General features: G+C 41.5%; 2 protein-coding genes and 1 long non-coding RNA gene across 14 annotated transcripts in view; 1 reads left to right on the top strand and 2 right to left on the bottom strand.

The window, feature by feature from the left end:
• Positions 1-1,822, bottom strand: part of P4HTM (prolyl 4-hydroxylase, transmembrane) — a 38,876-nt gene extending 37,054 nt beyond the window's left edge. Inside the window, exon 1 of the mRNA XM_061618801.1 lies at positions 1,187-1,822. Coding sequence (XP_061474785.1) covers positions 1,187-1,495 — 309 coding nt within the window. The 5' untranslated portion in view covers positions 1,496-1,822. The remainder of the gene's footprint in view (positions 1-1,186) is intronic.
• LOC133380793 (uncharacterized) lies at positions 1,496-23,238 on the top strand. Of its 3 annotated transcripts, none has more exons than XR_009761549.1 (4): positions 1,496-1,735; positions 6,083-6,254; positions 6,694-6,785; positions 9,198-10,272. It is a non-coding gene; the product is annotated as an uncharacterized LOC133380793 (long non-coding RNA). The 3 variants fall into 3 exon arrangements; XR_009761548.1 differs by lacking the exons at positions 1,496-1,735; positions 9,198-10,272 and adding exons at positions 1,752-1,983; positions 22,880-23,238; XR_009761547.1 differs by lacking the exon at positions 1,496-1,735 and adding an exon at positions 1,752-1,983.
• The window catches only part of ARIH2 (ariadne RBR E3 ubiquitin protein ligase 2), a 60,519-nt gene continuing 40,481 nt past the window's right edge, over positions 4,131-24,168 (bottom strand). For all 10 annotated transcript variants that reach the window (XM_061618798.1, XM_061618795.1, XM_061618797.1 and 7 more), the window contains 11 exons: positions 22,386-22,533; positions 21,491-21,612; positions 20,632-20,741; positions 15,332-15,449; positions 13,692-13,742; positions 13,526-13,547; positions 13,195-13,346; positions 11,391-11,534; positions 10,751-10,819; positions 9,279-9,362; positions 4,131-8,154 (listed from right to left, as the gene is read on the bottom strand). In XM_061618798.1, the coding sequence (XP_061474782.1) occupies positions 8,083-8,154; positions 9,279-9,362; positions 10,751-10,819; positions 11,391-11,534; positions 13,195-13,346; positions 13,526-13,547; positions 13,692-13,742; positions 15,332-15,449; positions 20,632-20,741; positions 21,491-21,612; positions 22,386-22,533 (1,092 nt within the window). In that variant the 3' untranslated portion in view covers positions 4,131-8,082. The remainder of the gene's footprint in view (positions 8,155-9,278; positions 9,363-10,750; positions 10,820-11,390; positions 11,535-13,194; positions 13,347-13,525; positions 13,548-13,691; positions 13,743-15,331; positions 15,450-20,631; positions 20,742-21,490; positions 21,613-22,385; positions 22,534-24,168) is intronic.

The raw sequence follows: 24,168 nt of genomic DNA, 5'->3' as shown, positions 1-24,168 counted from the left end.
TATAATAAAGTTACACCAGTACTGCTCATATCAGATCCTACTATACCACTCTAGTATTGAGTATATTGTGCTAAATCTGTTTAGGTAAACCAAACTCAATACAGACCACCTTAATTAGGCTGATCTATAATCACCTCATGCTATGCAAAATGCAGCTGTAACAATGCACATCAATCCTAGTTATAACAAATAAAGACAAAATCAATCTACTGTTTTTAATTTACCTTTCCCAATAATGCACAAATACTCAAATCATTTATATGCAAAAGAAATATAAAGTTTTAAAAACTAAAATAAATACAATTCTATTTATGCCCATTGTTGCAATATGATATACTGCATAAGTAGGCTGTTGTCTATGAATGTTGCCTATGCCACTATGACATTCAGTGTTAATTCAATCTAGCAGATGTACTTTAAGGCTGCTGCAATGCTATGCACATTATCACTGGGAGTAAGTTAGGAACACAGGAAGCTGCTTTAGACCATCAGACCATCTAGCAGCTCTCCAGAGTTTTAGGCAGGGGTCGCTCCCAGACCTTCCTGGAGATGACAGGGATTGAATCTGAGACCTTCTGCATGCAAAACAGATGCTCTACCACAGAGCATGTTAGCAGATTACCCCGTTTTAAAAATATATTGGTCTTGCCACTTCTCCTCCTTGACAGAAAACTGCCGCCAAAGGAGGTGGCAAATCCAGACTGGGACTGCGGCAAGATATAAACATGGAACCCCCCCAGCTGTTTTCTTGACAAAAATCTTCCTCAACACACCACCACACAAAAAACACGAAGGGGCAACCCTATGAAAATACAGAGGGCAAAGGGGTGGAAGAGACGATTATTAGAGGAGCAAGGATTTTGCTGTACACATTAAATACAGTTGTACAGCGACTAAAAGCTGAGGGCATAAAAATAATTCTGGCGAACCGCACCGGGCCCCTTGGCGTTATCCTTGCCCCTAAAGCTGCTATTTACGCACAGAAGCCTTGAGGGGGGGGGAAGGCTTGGGGGGGGTGCTCTTGCTAGGAAATCTTTGAAAACAGCACAAAACTGAAAACAAAAGCTGGCAGCAAGATATGCCCCTCTTGAATCACCCCGAACGAACAGTATTTATCTTCATGCCAAGGCAACCTCCACTGAAGCGTTAGTTTGGTCTGGGCTTTACCCCCCTTCCGCATGCTTGCCTTGATGCCCTCGAGGCGAGGCAGGGCATGAGGGTTAGAGCTGCCCGGAGAGAAGGGTAGCGCAGGTGGGTCTTGAGCAGGGCCAGGGGACTCTTTGCCCGGCTCCGAGTCTCCATCATCGGAGCTGATGTGCACGAAGAGCAGCAAGCCCAGCACGTTGAGCACGTAGAGATGCGCGAAAACCATCAGCACCACGAAGTAGGGTCGGGAGCAGACGGCTCTTCGCCCTATGGAGGGCCCTGGCAATGGGAGATCTTCATCCTGTCCTGCCGTCGCCGCTGCCACAGCTGCTCCCGCCGCAGCAGCCATCCTAGGCCCGGCCCGCTTTGGCCTTACCGGGCCCTGAGCTATGGGCCGTTACCACGGCAACCACCCCGCGAACGGCGGCGGGAGGAGGCCAGTCGGAAGTTTCTCCTGGCTCGCATGTCGTCATCACGCACGTAGAAGAACGCGCGGCCGTGCTGTGAATCATCTTATCTTGGGAAGGGAGGCAGAGAGGAGGACCGAACAGTCAGGTGAAGAGGAATCCTGACCGTCAGGGATCAAAAAGTACTTTGGCTTCAGGCTCTTTGCTTACTGTAGTAGAAGCAGGCCATTTTAGATGATGGCAGCTTTGCCTTCCCCCTTTCTTAGCGGTGTAATGGGAAACCATTTTGAGGAAGGGCATGATTTGATTTTGTGAATCTTGAATTGGAGCCATTTTTAATAAGGGCAAAAAGGTTTCCGCTTCCTTCACTTAGGTTTTTGTTTTTTTGACAAGAGCAGCGGCTGACGTGAAAGCTTATACTATAAGTAAGGTAATACTGTAACAGCTCAGGTAGAGGCAATAATAATTTGTAAAAATCAGATATTTCAGGCTGAGCTAGCCATGGGCAGAAAGTTAAAAAAGTAACACGAGTAAAAGGCGCCTAGACAAAGTCTTTTTCAGTGTCAGCGTAATGAACTCTTGTAGATCTAGGGTGGAATGCTGCAGAAGCAGGTAGGCTAAGGCTCCCATCCGTCAGCTCAGACACACCTGAAGGTGGGAGGTTTAAAAACCATTGCATTCAAGTTACCCAGCTGCTGTCACTTGCAAAACTGAAATAAGAATTTTGTTGAACAGTATGTAAAGACCAGCTAGAGTACCTACAACCAACATTCACTATATTTTACTTATCTTTTACTGCCTGGGAGCAACGTTTTGCATCATAATTGATCTATGTGATTCCTTCTTTTTCATTGGCCTACTAATGAATTTACATACTATTATATTTTGTCGCTTATTAACTCTTCCCCCCCAAAAAAAGAGGGAACATGAAGTAGATCCAATAGCACAGTTTCCCCATTTTAAAGAAAGTACAGACAACACCTCTGTCCAGATTATTTCCTCAAAAACTTGCATGTCTGAAAGTAAATCAAACTTCAAAAACCTGACGCAGCCTGTTTTTTTTTTTAAAAGCAAGAAGACAACTTCCATGGCAGGTGTTAACATAGAGAATGTGGTGCCAAAGTTCATATTTTTTCCTTCCCTACCCATCCCCCTTTCCTTTTGTGCCATGTCATTTTACATAAAAAGCCTAAAGGCAGTGAATGTATTATGTGTAAGCCACTATATAAACCTTTTCAGATTAAAGAGAAGGGTATGTTTTGAGTAAAACACAAAACCATGGCACAGCCAAAGATAGGATTGGGAGCTATGACTTGTTTGCACGTGAAAGAGTAGATTATAGAAGGTTGATATAAACTGGTGGTATTGTTTGAGCAACTCCAGTTTAAACTAAAACTTTCATTTTGTCACTTTTGCCCTTTTTATTGTATAATGGGGCATTCTACATCAATAGGGGAGGGGAATGTGATAGGCCCCTTTAAATAATATGTATGTATCATGTAAGTCTATATAGTTAGAGAGTTTTGAAGTAGCCTCCCTCAGATTTGTAATGAAATGTACTTTTAAAAGGTGTTTCTGCACCCATTCTCCCCCTCCAGGAAGTCTGGGTGTACAGCCAGAGTGTAGCTTTTATATTAACAAGTCTGAGCTTAATTGTAAACATGGAAGAGACTGGGAAGAATACCTTATTAGGATTCTATGGATGTCCAGTAGTAATGTTACCTAAGATTTGATACAGATCTGAGACAAATGTCTGTGAGAATGAAAAGGTGATGCAATTTCAGATCAGATGATGTACAGAAACTATGAAAGAGAGATCACAAATGCAGTTTTTATCAGCCCTGCTGCCAGTTTGCCTAATTGCTGAGTCTTATTCTGAGGCTTACTGAGCCCCCACGGGTGAGATTTAAATTGTCATTCTTTTCTATCTCTATGTAAAGATAGCTAGACTGTATATTGCGTGAATCCTTAAAGCATATATGGTATTACTTAATAACCTTTGGTTTTGTGTTGTATTATTAATCCTGATTTATTAATTTACTGGCTATGGCCAGACTTATATATACTGCTCATATAAAGTCATACAGAAATGTGTGTGCAATAAAAAGCATAACCTTCTTCCACTGTGGAACTCCTTTTTTACCCTGATTTATCCCTAGTTCTGAGATAAATCTCTGGTAGTTTTCTCTTTAAGTCTACTTGTTCAGATACACTGCTGTGGTAACTGTGTAAGCCTAGGTGAGTGCAGTTGCAACATACAAGGACTCTGAACATGGGTGTGCTCTGCCACCCTAGTCAGAGGCAGTATGTTTCTGAAAACCAGTTGCCGAAAGCCTCAGGAGGGGAGAGTGTTCTTGCACTCAGGTCCTGCTTGCGGGCTTCCCCCAGGCACCTGGTTGGCCACTGTGAGAACAGGATGCTGGACTAGATGGGCCACTGGCCTGATCCAGCAGGCTCTTCTTATGTTCTTACGTTCTTATGAACAGCTTTAGGCTTAAGGGAAAAGTGAAGAAGCCTCGAATCTGTGCATGGGCATGTAAGAGGTCGTTCAAACAATTTCAAAGGACACTACACACATTTAAAATTAGAAATTCACAATTTTATTTCAAATAAACAATTTCAGTAGAGGGAAGCTTCAAGGGCTCTTTCCTTTGCCCCTTCCCCTCCTAATGCCGGAAAAGTATTGGCAGTTTCTTGAGATTGCTTCCCCACCACCTCAGTGAGGGACAGAGCAAAGGCAGCCATGATAATGTAGCACTCTGCATAATAAAAAAAGCTCCCATAGCAGAAGCTACTACCTGAAAACTTGGAACAGTCCAGACTTGAGAGCGCACACATAAGAACTTTCCTAGAAAAAGCTGTTGAGAAATGCAACTGATTTTTGAAACACAAACACAAATTTTGAATGAACTAAAACAGTGCAGTAAGAGAAGTCTCTGGTTCTTCTTGTAGAACTAGCATGGCACACAGCTGACACATAGTATATGTTGTCAACAGAAACCTCCTGGTTGCTGCTGCAGAGGAAGGAGTGCTATAAGAGAGCAAGTACAGAACTCAATACAGCAGGGATAGGGAACCTCTGGCCCTCCAGAAGCTGTTAGACTCCAACTCCCATCAGCTCTAGCCAGCATGGCCAATGGTCAGGATGATGGGAGTTGTAGTCCAGCAACATCTGAAGGGCTAAAGGTTCTTTCTCCTATTAACAACAGACATGTTTGGTGTCTGCATGGAATCCTTTGAGTTGCACCAAATTCTCCTGGCAAACAGAAGTCTGTGTAACTTGAAGCTTTGTTCAGTATCAGAAGTTGTGTAAAGACATGACGTTAGCTGTTTTGTAGTTTTGTATCTCTTTACACAGAAAACTCTGGCAGGTAATACTAAATGTAAGCCAAAACCAAAATAAAGTAAGCATTGGGATCAAAGGTAAATCAAGTCAAAACTAAAAAAGCACAGTGAAAGGATGAAAACAGTTGCTAGGCTGGTTTAGCCTTACAGAAAAAGACAAAAGTTCCCAGTACAGGATATTAGCCTGCAACAAGGGAAATTTAGTACCTACAACACTGGGTTGAGATGCCATTAATTCTTAATTGCAGTCTTACCATCTCAACTAACTTGTTGAAGAATTACAAACATTTTCTAAGGCAGCAAACTCTCTCAGACTTACTACTTTAGAATCATGCTGCAAACACACTAGCTTCTTTTTCCAGAGTAAAGAAGAGGATACATTTTCTGACAGCATAGCCCATTCCCACGAGTGACAAAAACTTTCTGGCAAAGCCTGAATGTTATGCAATTCTAAAATAGGGAGGATATACTGGAGAAAAGAAATGAAGAAGGATATACTGGAGAAAAGAATGAAGGAGGATATACTGGAGAAAAAAAATGAAAATGCTGATCTGTAAAACTCTCTGGAACTAAAAGTGATAGTGTATACAGACATGAATGCTACCTGTTCTAAACAGTGTGACAGCTAAGCAGTACTGGCTTACTGTAGCACATCTAAAAGCAGTGTATGGGGAGTGGTGGAGGCCACAAGTTTAGAAAACATGACTTTAACATTGAAAGTTATGAATATGCTACCATTAAGTCAACCAGCTGCAACTGGATGTCAGATGTAGTGCAAGTCACACATCACTCAATTTTGCGCTGGACAGTTCTTACAGAAAACAGGTATTAACTCAGTTAATTCAGTGAGATGGAGAGCTTAGTCTAAATGTAAAGTTTAAAGATAAAAATATGTTCATCTCCTTCAAAGGCTTAACACTGCGTAAGCAAGCAAGGAGATCAAGTCAGCATTTAACAACAGAAATAAGTCACAAGCCATACCACCCTGCAGCTCTCCCTATCATAAGGCCTATCTTTATCAACTTCAGCTGGGTTAATGAAATAATCCTGTGCTAGCACTTTATGCACTACTTCTCATCAAAACAGTAACAGAATGAACGCTAACATGTTGTGTAGTAATTAAAATCACACACGTTGAACTTTTTGCACTTGCTAAAAGTTTTTGTCTGTTTCTATATATCAAGGCCCAAACTGGACTTCATGCAGAGAAATGGAAAACATCTACAGCCAAGAGAACACAATCACATGATCTCTGCTTACAGCAGATAAGACATGGGTTAAAGGAGCAAGCCTGATGAGGTCATCATGCTGCATCAGCTACAAGAGACTTAATAAAGGGCCAACAAAAGAGAAAAGGTGAGCAGAGCAGGGAAGCAGGGGGGGGGAAGAGTAGTGGGGGAAGAGTCCCCCCTCCCCAGGTACTTGCTTGGCCTAGTACCTCTCCCTCTAAGTCCTACTTGCTTAATCTGTGGTTAACTGGCTATGGGGTGCGGGGGGGTAGATATTAAAAAGGTATTGGGGTCATTTACTAAGGGAGCAAGCAGGTAGTGGGGGTAATCATTTTCACTGGATTACTTGAGGTAGTAGTAGCAGCATGTGAAGAGTGAGAGGGTGGCATGGCAGACTACCCCCAAGAGCCAGGACAAATCCAAAATGCTAATAAAATAGAAAGAGTAGAAAGGCAGGTATAAGCACAGAATAATTATTGTACTAGCCAATCCTCCTTGTCAAAACCAAAAAAGGTGATTGATCAATGTACAAAGAAAAGATCAGTGCAACATGTTTTTGTAAACAGGTAGCAAGATGTTCTTATTTCAAATTAGAGCAACTTCAGGAGAAAGCCAACTATTCCATCTTCCTTTCTAGTTGGATTATCAACATAGCCAGGTATGTTGTTCGTAACTACACATCTTACACAGCATTTTAAGCTTACTGTTTTTAAACTAGCCTCTTAACAAGAATGAAGGAAAATTTGTCCTTATGCACATTCAAGTGTTTACAGTCCCCTGCTAATAATAAGCCACCCATGAACCTCAGCACTAATTATGCACCGCTGTCACTGATTTAGCTGGTTGTTTTCATCCAGCAGTGGAGTAGTTTCTAGGACAGCAGTGTAAGTTTACCATTGGCACATTTCTAAGGACTTGTCCTATCCTGCCAAGTTTTTTTTTTTTTTTAAATCAGGCATCATGTTAAGTGTAACAGCTTTCCCTTGACACACAGTGGAGAAACTCTGGTCTTGTCAGGTCAAGAGGGGTCAACCTTGATGTATCAAGCTTACAGCCGTATAAAGAATCAGGTTGTGCATGAAGGAGCTGCACAGATACACAAGGCATGAAAGGTATGTGGCTTGTTCTTCTGCCACCAAGCAAAGCCTGCTACAATGCCATCAAGACGCAAAGCTGTGCTCCCATAACTCCTTACTTTATTTTAGTTTGGGCCACCTAAAGCTGATGGGACAGCAGGACCAGAACAGTTTCCAGTGCTGCCCTGAACTTTGCCTATCTGCTCCTGCACAGCCGAAGGAGAGGCACTCAACTGTATGCTGACCTTTGGCAGCTGCTGATGTTTCTAGCCTAGGCACTGTTCAGCTCATATAGTCACAGGGCAAACAGAAGACTGCACATAAGAAGTACTAACAGACAGCTGGACTATTTCATAATTTTCAGTGCAAAAGAGGATTTGGAGGAAAAGAAGAGAAGCAGCCATTTAGTTTACAAGCAGCTTATTAAAAAGGAGACACACTCCAATTCCAATTTATTTTTAAAAAGGGTTGTGTGTTATTCTAGGGTTCGTTTTGTATAATTGTACAACTGTTGAAAATTACATGTGTTTGTAATGATCTAACATTACTAACAGCCATTCAGGAAATAAAAATAAAAAATAAAACAGAACTCCCTTCCAGAACAATCCAAGAGCTGGGGAGGAAAACGTCCCAGGAAAAGGTGCCAATCTGAACTCCAGCCTCTACCCTGGCAAAATGAAAAGCAGAAAGAGAAGGAAAAACAGAAGACTAAGCTGTGGTGCTAGCTTGTGTCTGGTTTGCAAGGGGAGGGTGCAGTGTTGTCCTCAGCCCTTCTCTGTGGAGGGGGCGGTGGCCGGTTTCTCACGTTGCTTCTGTTGCTGCTCTCACCGCCACCTCACTCTTTGCTCTCACCCCTGCATCCTGACAGCTCCCGCTACTTTATGTGTCATGGAAGTCTTTCAGCAGGGTTCTTCTCCTCTGCTCAGCTATGTGCATCTGATTTTCCAAGTCCTGGGTGAGGAGAGAAAGAGGGAGTAAAATCAGGTTTATTTCTGTTCTGTGGTGGCAGGAAAACTGATCAACAGAGACTGAATAATCAGAAGAGAGAGATTCCAGGAAGCAGGGAAGAACACTAGTCCTCTTTTTTGACACCAGCTTCCTCATAGAAATGAGCCCTCTTCAGGCATTCAGTGTGTGGATGAGCAAGAGCGTGTATAGGAGTGGGGGCAGGCGTGTTGGCCCCACCTGAATGTCTCTAGGTACACCAGCACTCCAGCCTACTCTTCACATATCACAAAGTTCTGAAGGCACTTATTCTGTTTGGCTAAACATGCTGATAAGCTTCCTCACAAGCAGGAATCCTGTCACAAAAAGCCTTGTAAGCCTGTTCAGGTAAATCCGCTTAGTACCTTTCAGACCTTTACAATAACACTTGCCAGTCAGCAGTTGAGGGAGCATGCCCTGTGTATCTAGGATGAACACCTGAAGATGGCTAGGAATGCAAGAAAAAGGTTGTGGTTTAGAATAGGAACCCAAAGAACTCCCAACTTCCTGGACCCAATGTCTCTCTCCAGTAATCAGACTGAGGAGTTAAGAATATGGCACCTAACTGATGGTCCTTAAAAAAGCCAAGAATTCATCTCCAGTTTTAAAAACTCCACAAGCATTGGCTTGGATCTAGAGTTGCAACAATGGAACACCACTCACAAGACATTCCCCACTGGAAAAGTGTGCCTCTAGAAAAGCTGCGCTGGAGAGTTGGGGGACCCTCCACAACAGCTGGGGAGGTTGTGCAAGGGGAATTGGTGAAAAGTGTCTCCCCTCTTTTTTCTCAAAATGGGAGCCTCCACTGCATCTCAGTCTTGTCTGTAAATGGAAAAAGCCCTTCCATTCATAGAAGGAGCACTCTGGATCCTGCCTATCATGGTTGCCAAGAGCAGTATGAAAAATGTGTGGTTTTTTTCTGCTAAGTGTACATAACCTACAGGTGGCAAGGAAAGGACTTCAAGGCATGCCAGCTCCAGTTTGATACGAATTTCTCTGCTTTTACATAGGATTTGTTCAGCCTGTAAAGAAACAGAGCTCGTGGATGACAAGATGAAGTGGTAGGAGACTGGACAAAGCTGGTTACTCACCCCTCTGTCATAACTATCTGCTCTCTCCACCTTCCATGAGAGATTTTCTATTTCTGCTTCCAGCTGAGCCTGTTGATATTCAAACTGAAAACACAAAAACAGATTGTTGGGATAACAGATATAGAAACAGCTGCTCCTATCATACTCATCCTACCCTAAATCTGCTGCACCAAGAAACATGTATTACCATTCACATCAGAAGGCACTTCCGGAAAAAAAATGAAATACAGCAGCAGAGAGTTTTTCTGTATCTGATGTGCAACAGAATGAGCACTAGAAAGGTACTGGACTCAAAGCTGGGCAAATTCCCAGTTAATAACTCCCTATGTGAAAACTTGAGAGTATTCATCAAGGGTTATGTGGATGACAGAATTTGGAATTGTTTAAAAAGACTTTTCTAAAGACTGCTAGAAGAACCTTTCAACACTGAAAGCTGTTCAAAAAGGGGAGAGCTGTTATGTGCTAGCAGAATAAGATGTACTACAAAGTTAAGGTTTTCTATAGGATTGCAGCACCAATGTGTACGGGGGTGTGGAGTTGTAGCTACCGGGGTCATTGCCACCAACCCCGAGCTGCCCTGACTTTGCCACCACCTTGCTCTATCCTGGCAAGCACAGCTTTGCCATCAGGAGGACGCCGCTGTCACTCTAACCCAGTGGTTCTCAAACGGTGCACCCAGGCACACTGGTGCGCCGTAAGAGGTGGCCAGGTGTGCCTCAAATATTATGAAAGTATATTTTAAAAATGAGAAGAAACCCATTTGTATAGGGTAAGTAATAGTTTTCTATAGTTTAAGTTATTTTTATTCATAGTTTAAAATATATTAATATATTTTTAATTTTGTACACAAAGTGCGCCAGAAATTTTTTATATGTTTTACAGTGTGCCATGAACCAAAAAAGTTTGAGAACCACTGCTCTAACCCCTTACAATTCACTGCTGCTTTTGCATATTGACAAAATTTGGAAGATTAATGAATAAAGCTTAAGCAACACATTGGCTCATTTTTTACTTGCCAAATGCAATTTGTTTTTCATTTTCTCCCTACAAAACAAAAGTAAAGCAAAGAACTGACATAATCTGCTGTTCAACTTTGTAGATGAGGAGAAGACAAACCAGGAAGCTTTAAGATACTAGGAAGAGTCTGAATTAATGAGCTATCTCCCTGCAAATGAAGTCATGAACAGATTTAATCTATATTATTTTAAAAACGTATATCCCAGCACTGTTAAAGACAACACACAGTAGCTAACAACTCACGAGTTAAACGTAATACTTAAATCTATTACTCTTATATACTGTGATTCCCAGGTGCCCCAGGCCTGCAGTCTGCCACTGAACTCCATAATGTGCCTTTGGGCTGTTCTCAGATATTGACAGGACTGAAACATTTTCACCTGAGGCATTATATTTCCTAGTCTGTTCTTTTAAGACCTGTAGGTTGCCATGAAACAGAGAGCCACAAGTCTTACCAATTTCTTTCTGGGACCAGATTCCATGTAGTAAGCATACGGATATGTGTACTGCAGCGTGTAACGACACTGCAATAAAGAGAGAATGAAAGGAATATTGCCGTTTTTATGTGTGCCTGCACAAATGTCTACACTTCGTCAAATGTTGGAGACACCTGCCTGTCAGTTCTTGGAGAACTATACTTGCTTTCCGCAGCTGCACCCCATCCGCAATCTGCTATAGAATGTCATTATGCGACACGGTGGATAGAAGTAGTAGTAAATTACATCGTCAACACCAGATGAATTACATGCCAGAATTGAGCTTTCCAGGATACATAGCACAAGCCCCAGAGTACCAACAGGCTGTATTAAAAGAGTAAAAGGTACGGAATATGCTCTGCCAACTTGATCCTGCAACCATCCCAAGTGGGGTTGGGCATGGTACAAATAACACATTCCTGATGCATAATCCAGATCTCTTACGTGAGATCAATCTGGTACCTTCCTTGGTAATAGCCTGCAGTTTATGTTGCCAAGGTAGCATTCCAAAACAACACAATTCATGACCAGCAGTTCCTATTGCTCCCCTGCATCCCACCCCATCCTCTTTCAGTACACAGCGGAAAGTGTCTTACAACTAATAAGTAGACACACCCACCTTTGCTAGTAGCTTTGCTGCATTCTGTAAATACTGCCAGTCTATCCACGTTCCCAAGTTGTTCATCACCCTTTCTTGTATCTTCTCTTGAATTCGCTGGTATGTCTGTGCCTCCAGCTGTAAGCTCTTGTTGTGGTTTTCCCACTTTGGAAGTGTAAGACAGCAATATGTAAGACAACAATGGAGAAGAAAGGGCAAGAAAGAGACAGGCTAAGAACCAGAGCAACTCATTAGAATTTAAAAGTGATTCTGCACAGTCTTCTCCAAGAAGAAGCCAAGATGTATTAGAAAGCAAACATGTCCTTGTTGCTTTCTAATACTACATTATCTCTTGGCAACAGACTCTAGAAGCAATAAGACAATTCTACTCACATTAGCATTCCCACTCTGGATTTGTAGTGATATCACAGGAGAATATGATATTCATGAAATTGGATCCATGTTTTGCCACATTTTAAACATGGAAACTTCCTGAAGCATTGTCCGAAAAAGAAGGCTTTTCATGTACATCTTATTTTAAGTATCACATTTTCAACATTCAATTGTGATAAAGCCAATCTTCTAGCTGGATCACCAACTAATTTTCTGACAATGTCAGCTTTCTTTGAAAAAAAGTTAATTTTATATTTAGATTTACATGTGCTTTTTCACAATCAAGACTCTCAAAATGGTTTACACATATGTAACATATCAAAATGCCCATTAATTTTGACATGTTACATAAAATCATAGTACAGATTCTTAGAACTAGCAACCGAAACAGTTAGAAATATAATACTTGGAAAGAGGCAGGGGTTTTACAAAAGGCTCCTATTCAGGGATGGAACTTCTGGGCCCTACATGGCTACCTGTCTGTCTCACAACTTCCACTCATGCTCTCCTGTAGTTCCTTCATTTATCCAAACTTGCCATGCAATTCAGAATGCAAGCCAGATAGCTATATGTATCATCCCATGTGGATCATTGTCTTCAGTAGCTTCTTGTCTCCGTTTGTTAACACCCTCCCTGCTACATTTTAAATTGTCACCTCCTAGTTTAAAAAAAGCAGTTTGGGATAGCTGTACAAGGGCTGCTGAAAGATTAGCCATCTCTGTTTCACAGATGTTATCTTTGCTCTGAGGGAAGGTCTATAGCTCTGTAATAAAAGCACCACTACACTGTGCAGATAGAAAACTCTGGAATTAACAGCTGGAGTTTTAAAGACCCTTGGGTACCACGTCTTAGAAACATCTCTGCCGAAGAGCCCTGGGGTGCTACTGCCAGCCTCAATTGATGGCACCCAGGGTGAGCCACCTGCAAGTACTACACTGGGTAATGACTCACCTGGTTCAGACTGAAGTGTACACAATTGAATATACAGAACACACACATATGCAAAAATCTTATTTGCGCAATGTATTCTGGAGTGGAGAATCTTGGTGTTCACACAATTCAGGCACTTTATTACATAGTGATTAAGAATTACAAGCTAAGAGGTGGTGTTAGCACTTTTGGTGCAGAGGGATATAGATTTACAGAACACAAACTATATTCTTGCAGGAAGATTCCATTGCAGAACAGGCAATTCAGAATCAGAAGCAAGCTACTGCTGTCGGTTTCCAAAAAACAGCACTCCTTACAGGACTAACAGAAATTATTTAAAAAGGAGCTTGCTTCTGGAAGAGTATCCTTGAGGAATGATCTGTCTACAGAGTGTTTTGTCCAATGAGTGGTTTCTCACAGCTGTCATTAACATTGACCTTTGCATAAGGCAGGGCTCATGAAAAAGGCTACAGTTAGCTCTGGCCAAGGAGATGTCTCCTACCCTCTCAAAATAGAACAAGTACTTCTTAAGGGCCTCCCTGGCCTGTGCTTGCTGACTCTGGTTTACAATATCAGGATTCTCTTTGTACCGACTGCATTCGTAGTACTCGCTGCCATGAGTCTTCCAATCCCCTAGACACATCCAGCAAAAGTCTGCAGAGGATAAGGAGAGTAAAGGTTACTGCACAAGGCAAATGGGAAAGCAATAACATTTTGAGGAACGAGAGCAACACCTTTCCCTCCAAGTGGTGAAGATGCTAGTGAAGGGCTAACCACACATTCTTAACATTTCCTCAGCTTCAACACAAAAAGACCTGATGCTGTCCACTTACCATGCTTGCATTTGGAACATTGCTGGACGGAGGGAGGGAGGGAGGGGGGGGGGAGAGAGAGAGAGAGAGAGAGAGAGAGGGCATTAACAACAATGCACAACGAAGGATTTAGCCTAAAATTAAGGAATATTTAAAGGATTTCTCATCTTGTTCAGGAACTGCTCACCATGTGATTGCAGCCACCATTTTTTTCAATACAGATATTGCACTTGGGACACTGGGAAGAGGGAAAAAAGAGAAAGTACGTTACATAGCTTCGGCTATGGGGCGGTATATAAATGTAATAAATAAATAAATAAATATAGTCTCATGTGTTTCAGTTAACAGATTGGTCTTTGACAACTCTCCGTACTTTCTTGTGCCAGCATTTTCAGACCTACATATGCTTCCCCCCCCTTTCCCCCTCTATTTGCTTTCAGGTAATTATATTTCAAGCTTGTTCTTCTTACAGACATAGAAAGCTGTCTTGTATTAAAAGTTGAACCACTGTCCCAGCTAGTTCAGTACTGCCTATGCTGAATGGCAGCAGCTCCGTACCATCTCAGACGAGCACTACTTGGTGATGTCAGCGACTGAGCCTTGGACCGTCTGCATCCAAAGCAGATATTCTACCACTGAGCTACAGCCCTTCCCCATAATTTCCAGTCCTCCATTATTTATTATGGGTTGTATTAAGGCCATAGCTTAGTCGCTGAGCATGTGCTTTGCAGGTAGGCATTAAGGTTTGAACCTTGGAATTTCCAGTTAAAAAAGAGTCACTGATCAGGGCTGGGCACAGCCTCTGCCTGAGACTTTGGAGAGCTGCTGACAGTTCAGTTATACGCTACAAGGCAAGATGGACCAACAGTAGAGTATCAAACACCTCCTCTTTACTTGGGAGTTCTTCATTGCTATTCCATCTTACCCAAAATATCTCCATTGGTTTCTCCTTCCATCCAGTTCACTTTACATTCTTTGTAATCATAATCAAACATCATAATCAAAATGCCTTCAGCTTCCTTCACTTTATCTACTGCTCATGCTCTCTCTCTTCTCTTTTACTTACTGCTCATGCTTCACATCCATACAAAGCTGTTCTCCATTGTTACAATTTTATCACTGCTGTATTTTATCGCAGAGGTAAACTTATTCATCCTTTTCAAGAGGCTTATAAAGAATCTCTTTTCCCACATCTATTCTCTTTCTAATTTCAGCTCTAGGTCTTCAATCCTTAATTATCTTACTTCTCTTTGGTGTGAACTGAAAAATGTAAATAGGATCTGGTTCTTCTTTCTGGCAGATCCAAGAGACAGTAATCAGGTTTGTAGATAGGGAATTTAGAACACTTCCCACCCCTTTTTCTCCCTTCTTTCCATTTTGGATAACTTTGCCCTTAGTTTGCTTGGTATTTTATTTATTTAAATTTGTTAGTCGTTTTTCTTCACAAAAGTCAACTCAAAGCAACTTACAATCAATTAAAAAATTAAAGCAGTATAAAAACTTAAAATAAGTTTTGGTACGGCTGGGAAAAAATAACAGCAGTGGAACTCACTGGTGAGTCGTGTGTGCTAGGATGAGATGCAGATGGGAATGAAAGAGGGGAGGATAGTAGATACAGAATAAATGGTTCAGTGCACAATGTTCTCGATTTATAACACAACACAGACTAGCTATTGGAAACATGCTTGAAGAAGTTTGAAATAAGTTATAAACAAACATCTAGCATCTAAGATCAGCTTGCCACCCCCCATCTCACACCCTAAAGAAAATAATCAAAAGGAACCAAGTTATAAATGGAAAGATGGCCTTCCCTACACACATACTTACATCTTTAGTGTGAGCACTGATGTAGTTAGCTGTTTCAGAGTCATCCGCACACTTGGTGAGCCATTTTCGAATGGTGGCACAATCTGTGGGAGCGTGGTACATCTGCCGACACTTGAAACTTAAGCAAAGGGAAAGGTATGTCCACTTTCCATGCAACATTTTTAGAAGCAGAAGAAGGCACTCACACGCAGAGCTATGTATTCTATAATTCTGCACAAGTGTCGTTCAAATGTTTGGTAGGTCTCATATACATTCCATGAAAGACCAGTATATGGACTGGAACTCTATTTACATCTTAAAAATCTCACTCAAAAAAGAAAAGAAACCAAACTCAAATAAAAAAAAGTTTTTAGCCCTTATGTATGCCAAGGTAAGCTTGAGAAAAATGTTATGTGGGCAATTTAACATGTAAACTGAAATCTGGGGAAGGGTCCAGTAAAACTTCCAGGAGTCAGATGGCTGGGAAACAACGACCCTCTTCACTCCATACACACACCCCTCCTTATCCCAATCAGAAAAACAATATTATGCAAAATATACAAATATGCTTTATTTGCAAAACTCTTGTAAATGAGAGTACTCAGCTTAGCTTTGTGTAGAGTTCTGACTAGTTTGTGCAGCCTTACCCATTTCTCCCCCTCTAGGATGCACATCTTAACGTGATGAGGGGGTTTGAGAGTGTTGAAGAAGCTGAGAGCAATGCCGTCAGGAGTCTAGACCAAGAGGCTAGACTCCTAGCAGGGGCACCCAAGGCAGAATGGTCAAAGCTGAGACACCAGACTAAGATGCATCCAAACTCAGAGGAAGGCAATGGTAAACCACCTCTGAATACCTCTTACCACGAAAACCCTATGAACAGAGTATCCAAAATGCAACATGAGATAGTGCTGGAAGATGAGACCCCCAGGTCAGAAGGCACTCACCGAGCTACTGGGGAAGAACAAAGGACAAGTACGAGTAGCGCTGCGACTAATGATGCAGCTGGGTCAAAGCCAAAAGGAAGCCCAGAGGCTGATGCGCACAGATGCGAAAGGAGAGTCTGGAGTTGTATGACACACACAATAGGAACATGGAATGTGAGAAGCATGAACCAGGGAAAGTTAGAAATTGTCAAGCAAGAAATGGAGCATATCAACATTACAATACTTGGTGTGAGTGAATTCAAATGGACAGGAATATGACATTTTCAATCAGGCAACTACAAAATATTTTATGCAGGAAATGAGAAATTAAGGAGAAATGGGGTTGCTTTAATAATGAGAAGTGATGTAGCAAAAGCAATTAGGAGCTACAATGCAAGGTCTGAGCGAGTCATATTAATGAGATTAAATGGGAAACCTATTAACATAACCATCATCCAAGTCTATGCTCTAACAGCAAACGCAGAAGAGGAGGAATTGGAGAGATTTTACGCAGAAGTATAGGAAGAAATTGATCACACACCAAAACAAGATGTTCTGATAATCATGGGGGACTGGAATGCAAAAGTAGAGAACAGAGAAGAACTAGGAATTGTGACGAAATGGGGCTTAGAAGACAGAAATGAAGCAGGAGAAAGACTTATTGTATTCTGTGAAGCCAATAATTTGTTTCTTGCGAACACTTTTTTTGAGTAACTGAAAAGACAACTGTACACGTAGACATCACCGAATGGTCAATATAGGAATCAAATTGATTATATAATTGGCAGCAGAAGATGGAGAAGTTCCATACTTTCTGCGAAAACAAGATCAGGAACAGACTGCAGTACAGATAATGAACTGGTCGTATCGAAAATCACAGTAAAGCTAAAGAAGACCAACAAAGCAATCATAATGCCAAAATACAATTTAAGTAACATCCCAGAAGCATATAAAGATCAAATAAGGAACAGGTTTGAGGCTTTAAACTTAGTTGACAGAGAACCAGAAGAACTATGGAATGAAGTCAGAGGCATTATCAGAGAAGAATGCAAAAAGACAATACCTCTAGTTAAAAAGAGAGAAAGACCTCAATGGATGACTGACGAAACTCTTAAAAGTGTTAAAGAGAGAAGGAAAGCAAAAGCAAAAGGAGATAGAAATACGGTCAGAACCCTAAATGCAACAATACAGCGACCAGTACACAGGGACAAAGATAACTATTACAATAGTTACTATATAGAAATAGAAGAGGACAACAAAAAGGGAAGAACAAGAGCCCTATTCCAAAAGATTAGAGAAATGAAAGGGAAATTTAAACCAAGAGTAGGGATGTTGAATAATCAACAGGGGAACACACTGACTAACAGAGACGAAATAAAAGGAAGACAGAAGCAATACACTGAAGAACTCTATAAAAGAGATGCAAGGATGACAGATTCATTCATGGAGGAACCATATGATGAAGAACCAGAAATTTTAGAATGTGAGGTGAAAGCTGCTCTTAAAATATTTGGAAGAAACAAAGCACCAGGAACAGATGGCATACCAATAGAGTTGCTACAAGCTACTGAGACTGAATCTGTCCAAATTTTGACAAAAATCTGTCAAGAAATATGGAAGCCTAAACAATGGCCCACAGACTGGAAGTGTTCAATATACATCCCAATTCCAAAGAAAGGGGACCCCAGGGAATGCAGTAATTATCAAACTATTGCCTTAATATCCCATGCAAGTAAAGTAATGCTCAAGATTCTACAACAAAGGCTCTTACTATATATGGAGCAAGAAATGCCAAACACCCAAGCTGGATTTAGAAAGGGAAGAGGCACCAGAGATCATATCGCAAACGTATGTTGGATAATGCAACAGACCAAGGAATTTCAGAAGAAAATCACCCTGTGCTTTATAGATTACAGCAAAGCCTTTGACTGTGTAGATCATGAAAAACTTGGAATGCTTTAAAAGAAATGGGAGTGCCACAGCATCTGATTGTCCTGATGCGCAACCTATACTCTGGACAAGAGGCTACTGTAAGGACAGAATATGGAGCAACCGATTGGTTCCCCATTGGAAAGGGTATGAGACAGGGGTGTATTTTGTCACCCTGTTTATTTAATCTATACGCAGAACATATCATATGGAAAGCGGGATTAGACCAAGATAAAGGAGGTGTGAAAATTGGAGGCAGAAATATCAATAATTTAAGATATGCAGACAATACCATGCTACTAGCAGAAACCAGTAATGACTTAAAACGAATTCTGATGAAAGTTAAAGAGGAAAGCACAAAAGCAGGACTACAGCTGAACGTCAAAAAGACTAAAGTAATGACAACAGAAGATTTATGTAACTTTAAAGTTGACAATGAAGACATTGAACTTGTCAAGGATTATCAATACCTTGGCACAGTCATTAACCAAAATGGAGACTATAGTCAAGAAATCAAAAGAAGGCTAGGACTGGGGAGGGCAGCTGTGAGAGAACCAGAAAAGGTCCTCAAATGCAAAGATGTATCACTGAACACTAAAATCAGGATCACTGAGACCATGGTATTTCCGATCTCTATGTATGGATGTGAAAGTTGGACAGTGAAAAGAGCAGGTAAGAGAAAAATCAGCTCATTTGAAATGTGGTGTAGGAGGAGAGCTTTGTGCATACCATGGACTGGCGAAAAAGACAAATAATTGGGTGTTAGAACAAATTAAACCAGAACTATCATTAGAAGCTAAAATGATGAAACTGAGGTTATCATACTTTGGACACATCATGAGAAGACATGATTCATTAGAAAAGACAGCAATGCTGGGGAAAACAGAAGGGAGTAGAAAAAGAAGAAGGCCAGACAAGAGATGGATTGATTCCGTAAAGGAAGCCACAGACCTGAACTTACAAGATCTGAACAGGGTGGTTCACAACAGATGCTGTTGGAGGTCGCTGATTCATAGGGTTGACATAAGTCGTAGTCGACTGGAACGCACATAACAACACCCATTTCTCACTGCATACTGCAGTAAAGTATTGATGTCTTCTTCAAAGTCTTTATAAATACTTCTCCCTACCCCTACTCCATTTCTCTGAGATCACACAGGACAGGTTATTTGAAGACAGCCCCATCAAAACAAGGCTATTTGTGAACAACTATTGTGCACTCCAGGCACAATACTGTAGCACAGTGGTAGAGAACCTTAGGCCCAGGGCTGAACATGGCCCTCCAGGCTTCTCTACCTGGCTCTCAAGATTCTCTCCCAGTCCACACCACTCACCAGCCCTGCTCTACAGTTTGGTATAATGTGCTCTTGAACTGTGATAACGCCTCCTGTTTGTTTGGATGGAGGCTGAAGACATGAGTGGGTGTGTGACTTTGGGGGCTGGAATGTAGCCTATAGTTCAAAAGGTAAGAGGCACCCCGATTGTTTTGCCCACTTTTACGTGTGGCTCCCAGAAGGTTTACCATGGGGGAAGGCAGCCCTCACGCTGAAAAAGATTCCTTAGCTCTGCTGTAGCAGTTCTTGGGTGCCCATTTAGTGCTCACAACTACATTGGGGAGGGGCTGTGGTTCAGTGGTAGAATACATAATTTACATGCAGAAGGTCTAGGGTTCAAATTACTAGCATCTCCAGGTAGGCCTTGGAAAAAGACTTCTGTCTGAAACCCTGAATAGCTGCTGCTACTCAGTGTACAGTATTCAGCTACATGGATGAATGGTCCAACCTGATATAAAACATTTTCCTGTATTCCCAATACATCAATTCACTTAGCCGTTCACAATTCTGTTTTGTGTCTATGTGTACTATTATTGTTTGCAAGCTTCTTCAACCATGAGAGATACTCTCAAACCTAGATCTGAGCAGTCTTGAGAGTTCATTTGAAATGGGCAATGTGAGTTCACCAAGCTTTATTTCCATACACTCTGCATAGACTGGCTTGTCTTTCAAGAAGCTCTATTCAAGTCTTCCTCTACAGTATTCCAGTCACTTGCTAAGAAAAACCCAGGCCTATAGTCCAGGGGTAGGGAACCTTTTTGGCCTAGTAGCCAGATCTTTATCTGCACACCCCCGGCAGGTCAATTTCGGCACATGGGCAGGACCACCCACCTGTTAATCATCTGATATCATGTAACTGTCCTGCTCACCTGTCAAAGTTGACCTGTAGATATATGGTTCTGCTTCACCTGTGTGATCCCTGCAGGGAACACAGTGGCAAAGCAGACCCCAGCAGGATTGAATTGTTCCCTCCGCCCATTAGCTGACAGCACCCAGTGGTGTCAGCTGATGAACAGGTGGGTGTGGTTTGGGGAAAATGGCCTTGTGGGTCAATATTGGTCCGTAGACTGGAGGTTCCCCACTCCTGCTATAGGTCTTGTTATCCTCAGTCCAATATTCAGTTTAATTTTCTTACCAGAAAACTTCATTACATCGATTACACTGCACTCTGCGGGCTTTGGGCTCCTGTACCTGTATGACCATAGGGCAGTCTGCTCCAGGACAGAGCTGCAGCTGGAAATGGCTCTGTGAAGAAACCCATCATACCCCATATTAGAAATTGGTCTAACTGGGAGAAAAGGAACAGTTTTATCTTATAACTCATGTGGAAAAAGGTCCATCCTATCACACAAGCAATCAGACTGATGGGAGAGCAGATGTACGTCCTTGGAATCCTTGTAAAAAAATCCATCACCTAAATCCATCCCCTCAGGTCTGTTATAAATCCATTCAAGAAATAAATGGAGTTATACTACAGTTCTTCTCTCATTCAAGTGGATGCCAGATATGGTATTTAAATAGAGAGGTATTGGGCTCTCCGCCACTGCAGGCATTCAAGAGGCAGCTGGACAGCCATCTGTTGGGAATGCTTTGATTTGGATTCCTGCATTGAGCAGGGGGTTGGACTTGATGGCCTTACAGGCCCCTTCCAACTCTACTACTATAGGATTCTATGAAATCTCTTCTAAGGGGACAGATTCATAGTATTTGTATTTTCCTATTCATCTAGTTTGTCCATTTAAAAAAAACCCCAAGTAATTAAATATATAAATATGGAAACCCTGATAAGAGACTGGAGATTTTTATATTTTATAGTGGTCGAGCAAAACTGGAGCATTTGGTAGCTAAGTGAAACTATCAGGACACATGACCCTGCATAATCATGTTAAGTGTTAAATTTCCTGACAGTATCCAAATTCACGGAAAATTATGATGTGTATTTTCTTGAAATCATTGAACATACAGAACCTTGAGTGTAAAATGACATGTAATACCTCAATGTAATCCCTGAAGAGATAGCGTCGGTATTTGTCTTTCAGCTCCTCGCTAGGTAGCAGTGGAAACACAAAATCTTCTGGGGTCCGGAGCAGACAATCTTGAGCCATGCAGGAGACACCTGTTTAAAAACCAAGAAAAGTTATTGCACGTGAAGATGGCCCCATCAGGGTTACCACCACAAAGCAGGGGGCTTATAATTATTTACAAAAAAACCCCTCAGTTATACTCCCAATATGCAGCTTAGCAGAATTTCTGGAAGGCTCAACCTGGAATACTGTCACCAGAAGTGTTCAATCAACAGAACACATTCAGAATAGAACAGAAAACACTGGGACAGCTCACTCTATGGAAAGCAGCAGTAAATCTGTGGAAGAAAATTACGGGGAAATGCTGCATGGGATTGACTACAGTCCTACAACAAAATATTATTTTATTACAAATTATTATTAGTGTGCTGCCAAAGCTTCCTGTGGCTGTTATGGAGGTTGTTTTTCGTTCTGTTTTATGGCATAATATATTTCTGTTTTTAATCGTGTTGTAAGTTGCTTGGAGACCTTCAGGTAACAAATAAATCTAATAAATAACAGTAATAATGTCTGTAATTCTTGAAGTAAAAAAAGATGAACAGAACTCAAGACAATTGCCTTGGATTGACCATACCATGTTTCATATATGAGAAGTTAGGAACCTGTGGCCCTCCAGAGATTGTTGGGCACCAACTCCCATCAGTTCCAGGCAGCATGGCCAATAGTTAGGAATCAACAACTTATGGAGGGCCACAGCCCCCCCCTCCACTTATGTAAAATTATGGAAAGATTTTCAAGTTGAAAGAAAATGGGAATCACGAAGGGGAACAAAAAAACTCTCAAAAACCCATTGCTCTGAGCTCACCAACTCCAACTCCATCCTTGACGAGAACTGTACAGTGCTGCTCCCAACAGCTGCGGCAGAACTGATGCTGACAAGCCAGAGACAACAAGTTTTCCTTTCGGACAAATTGCATACACACCGCACAGTGCTGGGAGGAATGTACCATGGCCTGAGATTAGAAAAGGGGAGGGAGGGAGAGGGAAAAAAATAAAAATTGCTGACAAGAAAAGGATCCCAGGAGCTTATCTGAGGAAAATCATTATAAACCCAAGCTGCAGTTTAGAGTGAACAGACAATGAATTATGATGTAACTTTCTTGGTTTCATCCTATATCGGAAGTGGTAGCACAGAATGAAATCCTAGATATTGTCACTAGTTTCATAGGTTGCATTCACTTAGCTTTTTTTGACCAGAGAATAACAAGTTCATAATTACATCAGCTTAATTTCTTCTGTTCAACACTTCACTTTGTGTTTATAGTGCTCCTGACAATTATTCTTGTTCATGTTTATCAGTGTTTTCAGAACTGATTTAATGGATATTCCCCGAGTGTTTGTTCAGATGGGAGAGGATGAATAAAAAAGTGAGGACAAACTGGACTTCACTCTGTGGCCAGATCAAAGAGGAGTCCCTTCCTTAACCTGTTCATATTGCAGAATAAACCAGCAGCAGGAAGTATTAGAGGAGGCCATGTCTTCATTAGCATGAAGCATCAAACTCAGAAACCACCACCAAAGAAGAGTGAATATTGCAGCAGTCATAACTATATCAGTGGCAAAGCAGTTATGCACATGTGTGTCAACAGAGCCACCAACAGGAATTTGGGAACTCATTCATTAAAGTTATGTGACCTATATTAACTGCATGTTTATTACTCGCACATCTTCAGCTCATAGTACATTTGTGACTCTTTGTGTCCAGTTGCCCAGCCCTGTCATGCTGACCTAGTGAGCGGTGTTAACAAACCACTAGCATCAGATAATATAAAAGGGCTTCTACATTTGAAGACTTCTGTTATTTTACATATCACTACACTTTTGTTCATCTGTATGAGACTGAATCGGTATTGGAATTGTTTAAGATGTTTTTGACGCTTGTTTGCCACCTTGGGCTCCTTTGAGAGGAAGAGTGGGATATAAATTTAACAAACCAACAAATTCATACCATACATTGCAAGGTAAACTGAAACGCATGGGATCTGATTGTGATTAGTGGTGACATTGATACAAGTTGAGTTCACTTATCTGTCAATGGCAAAAGGAAAAGCTGCTCTCACACCAGAGATGTCTGGTCTGTGAAATTTCCTGCAGTTACTTTAAGCGCATCAGTACTGTAGAGTAGTAAGTGGATGCTGGATATGCTACTGTAACAACTATGCCTCCTTGCTCTAAAAAGGTAGCATTCTACATCAGGATTGGGGAACCTGTGGCCCTACAGGTGTTGTTGGACTCCAACTCCCATCAATCCCAGCCAATATGTCAGGGATGATTAAGGTGTAATCTAGCAACATGTGAAGGGCCACAGCTTCCCCACCTCTGCTATATATGATTATGTGGAAGGGAGTGATCCACTTTCTGTGAAGGACAATCAGACACAGTACAGCTAAACAAACTGATCAAGATAATAAGCAACATTTCACACTGACTGATGAAGAATGTAAGGGTGAAGAAACCTACATAAGCCTGGGCCACCAGCTCCAATAGCAGAAGCAGAAGGAGTAGGATGGTAGCATATTTGAAGTCTCGTACTGAAAAGCTGGCTGTTGGGTATAGGGAGCAGACATTTGGCATAATCTGTGGCAATT

Source organism: Rhineura floridana, chromosome 3 (assembly GCF_030035675.1).
Source record: "Rhineura floridana isolate rRhiFlo1 chromosome 3, rRhiFlo1.hap2, whole genome shotgun sequence".
In the NCBI taxonomy this organism is placed as follows: Eukaryota; Metazoa; Chordata; class Lepidosauria; order Squamata; family Rhineuridae; genus Rhineura; species Rhineura floridana.
This window is presented reverse-complemented; position numbering and strand designations above follow the sequence as displayed.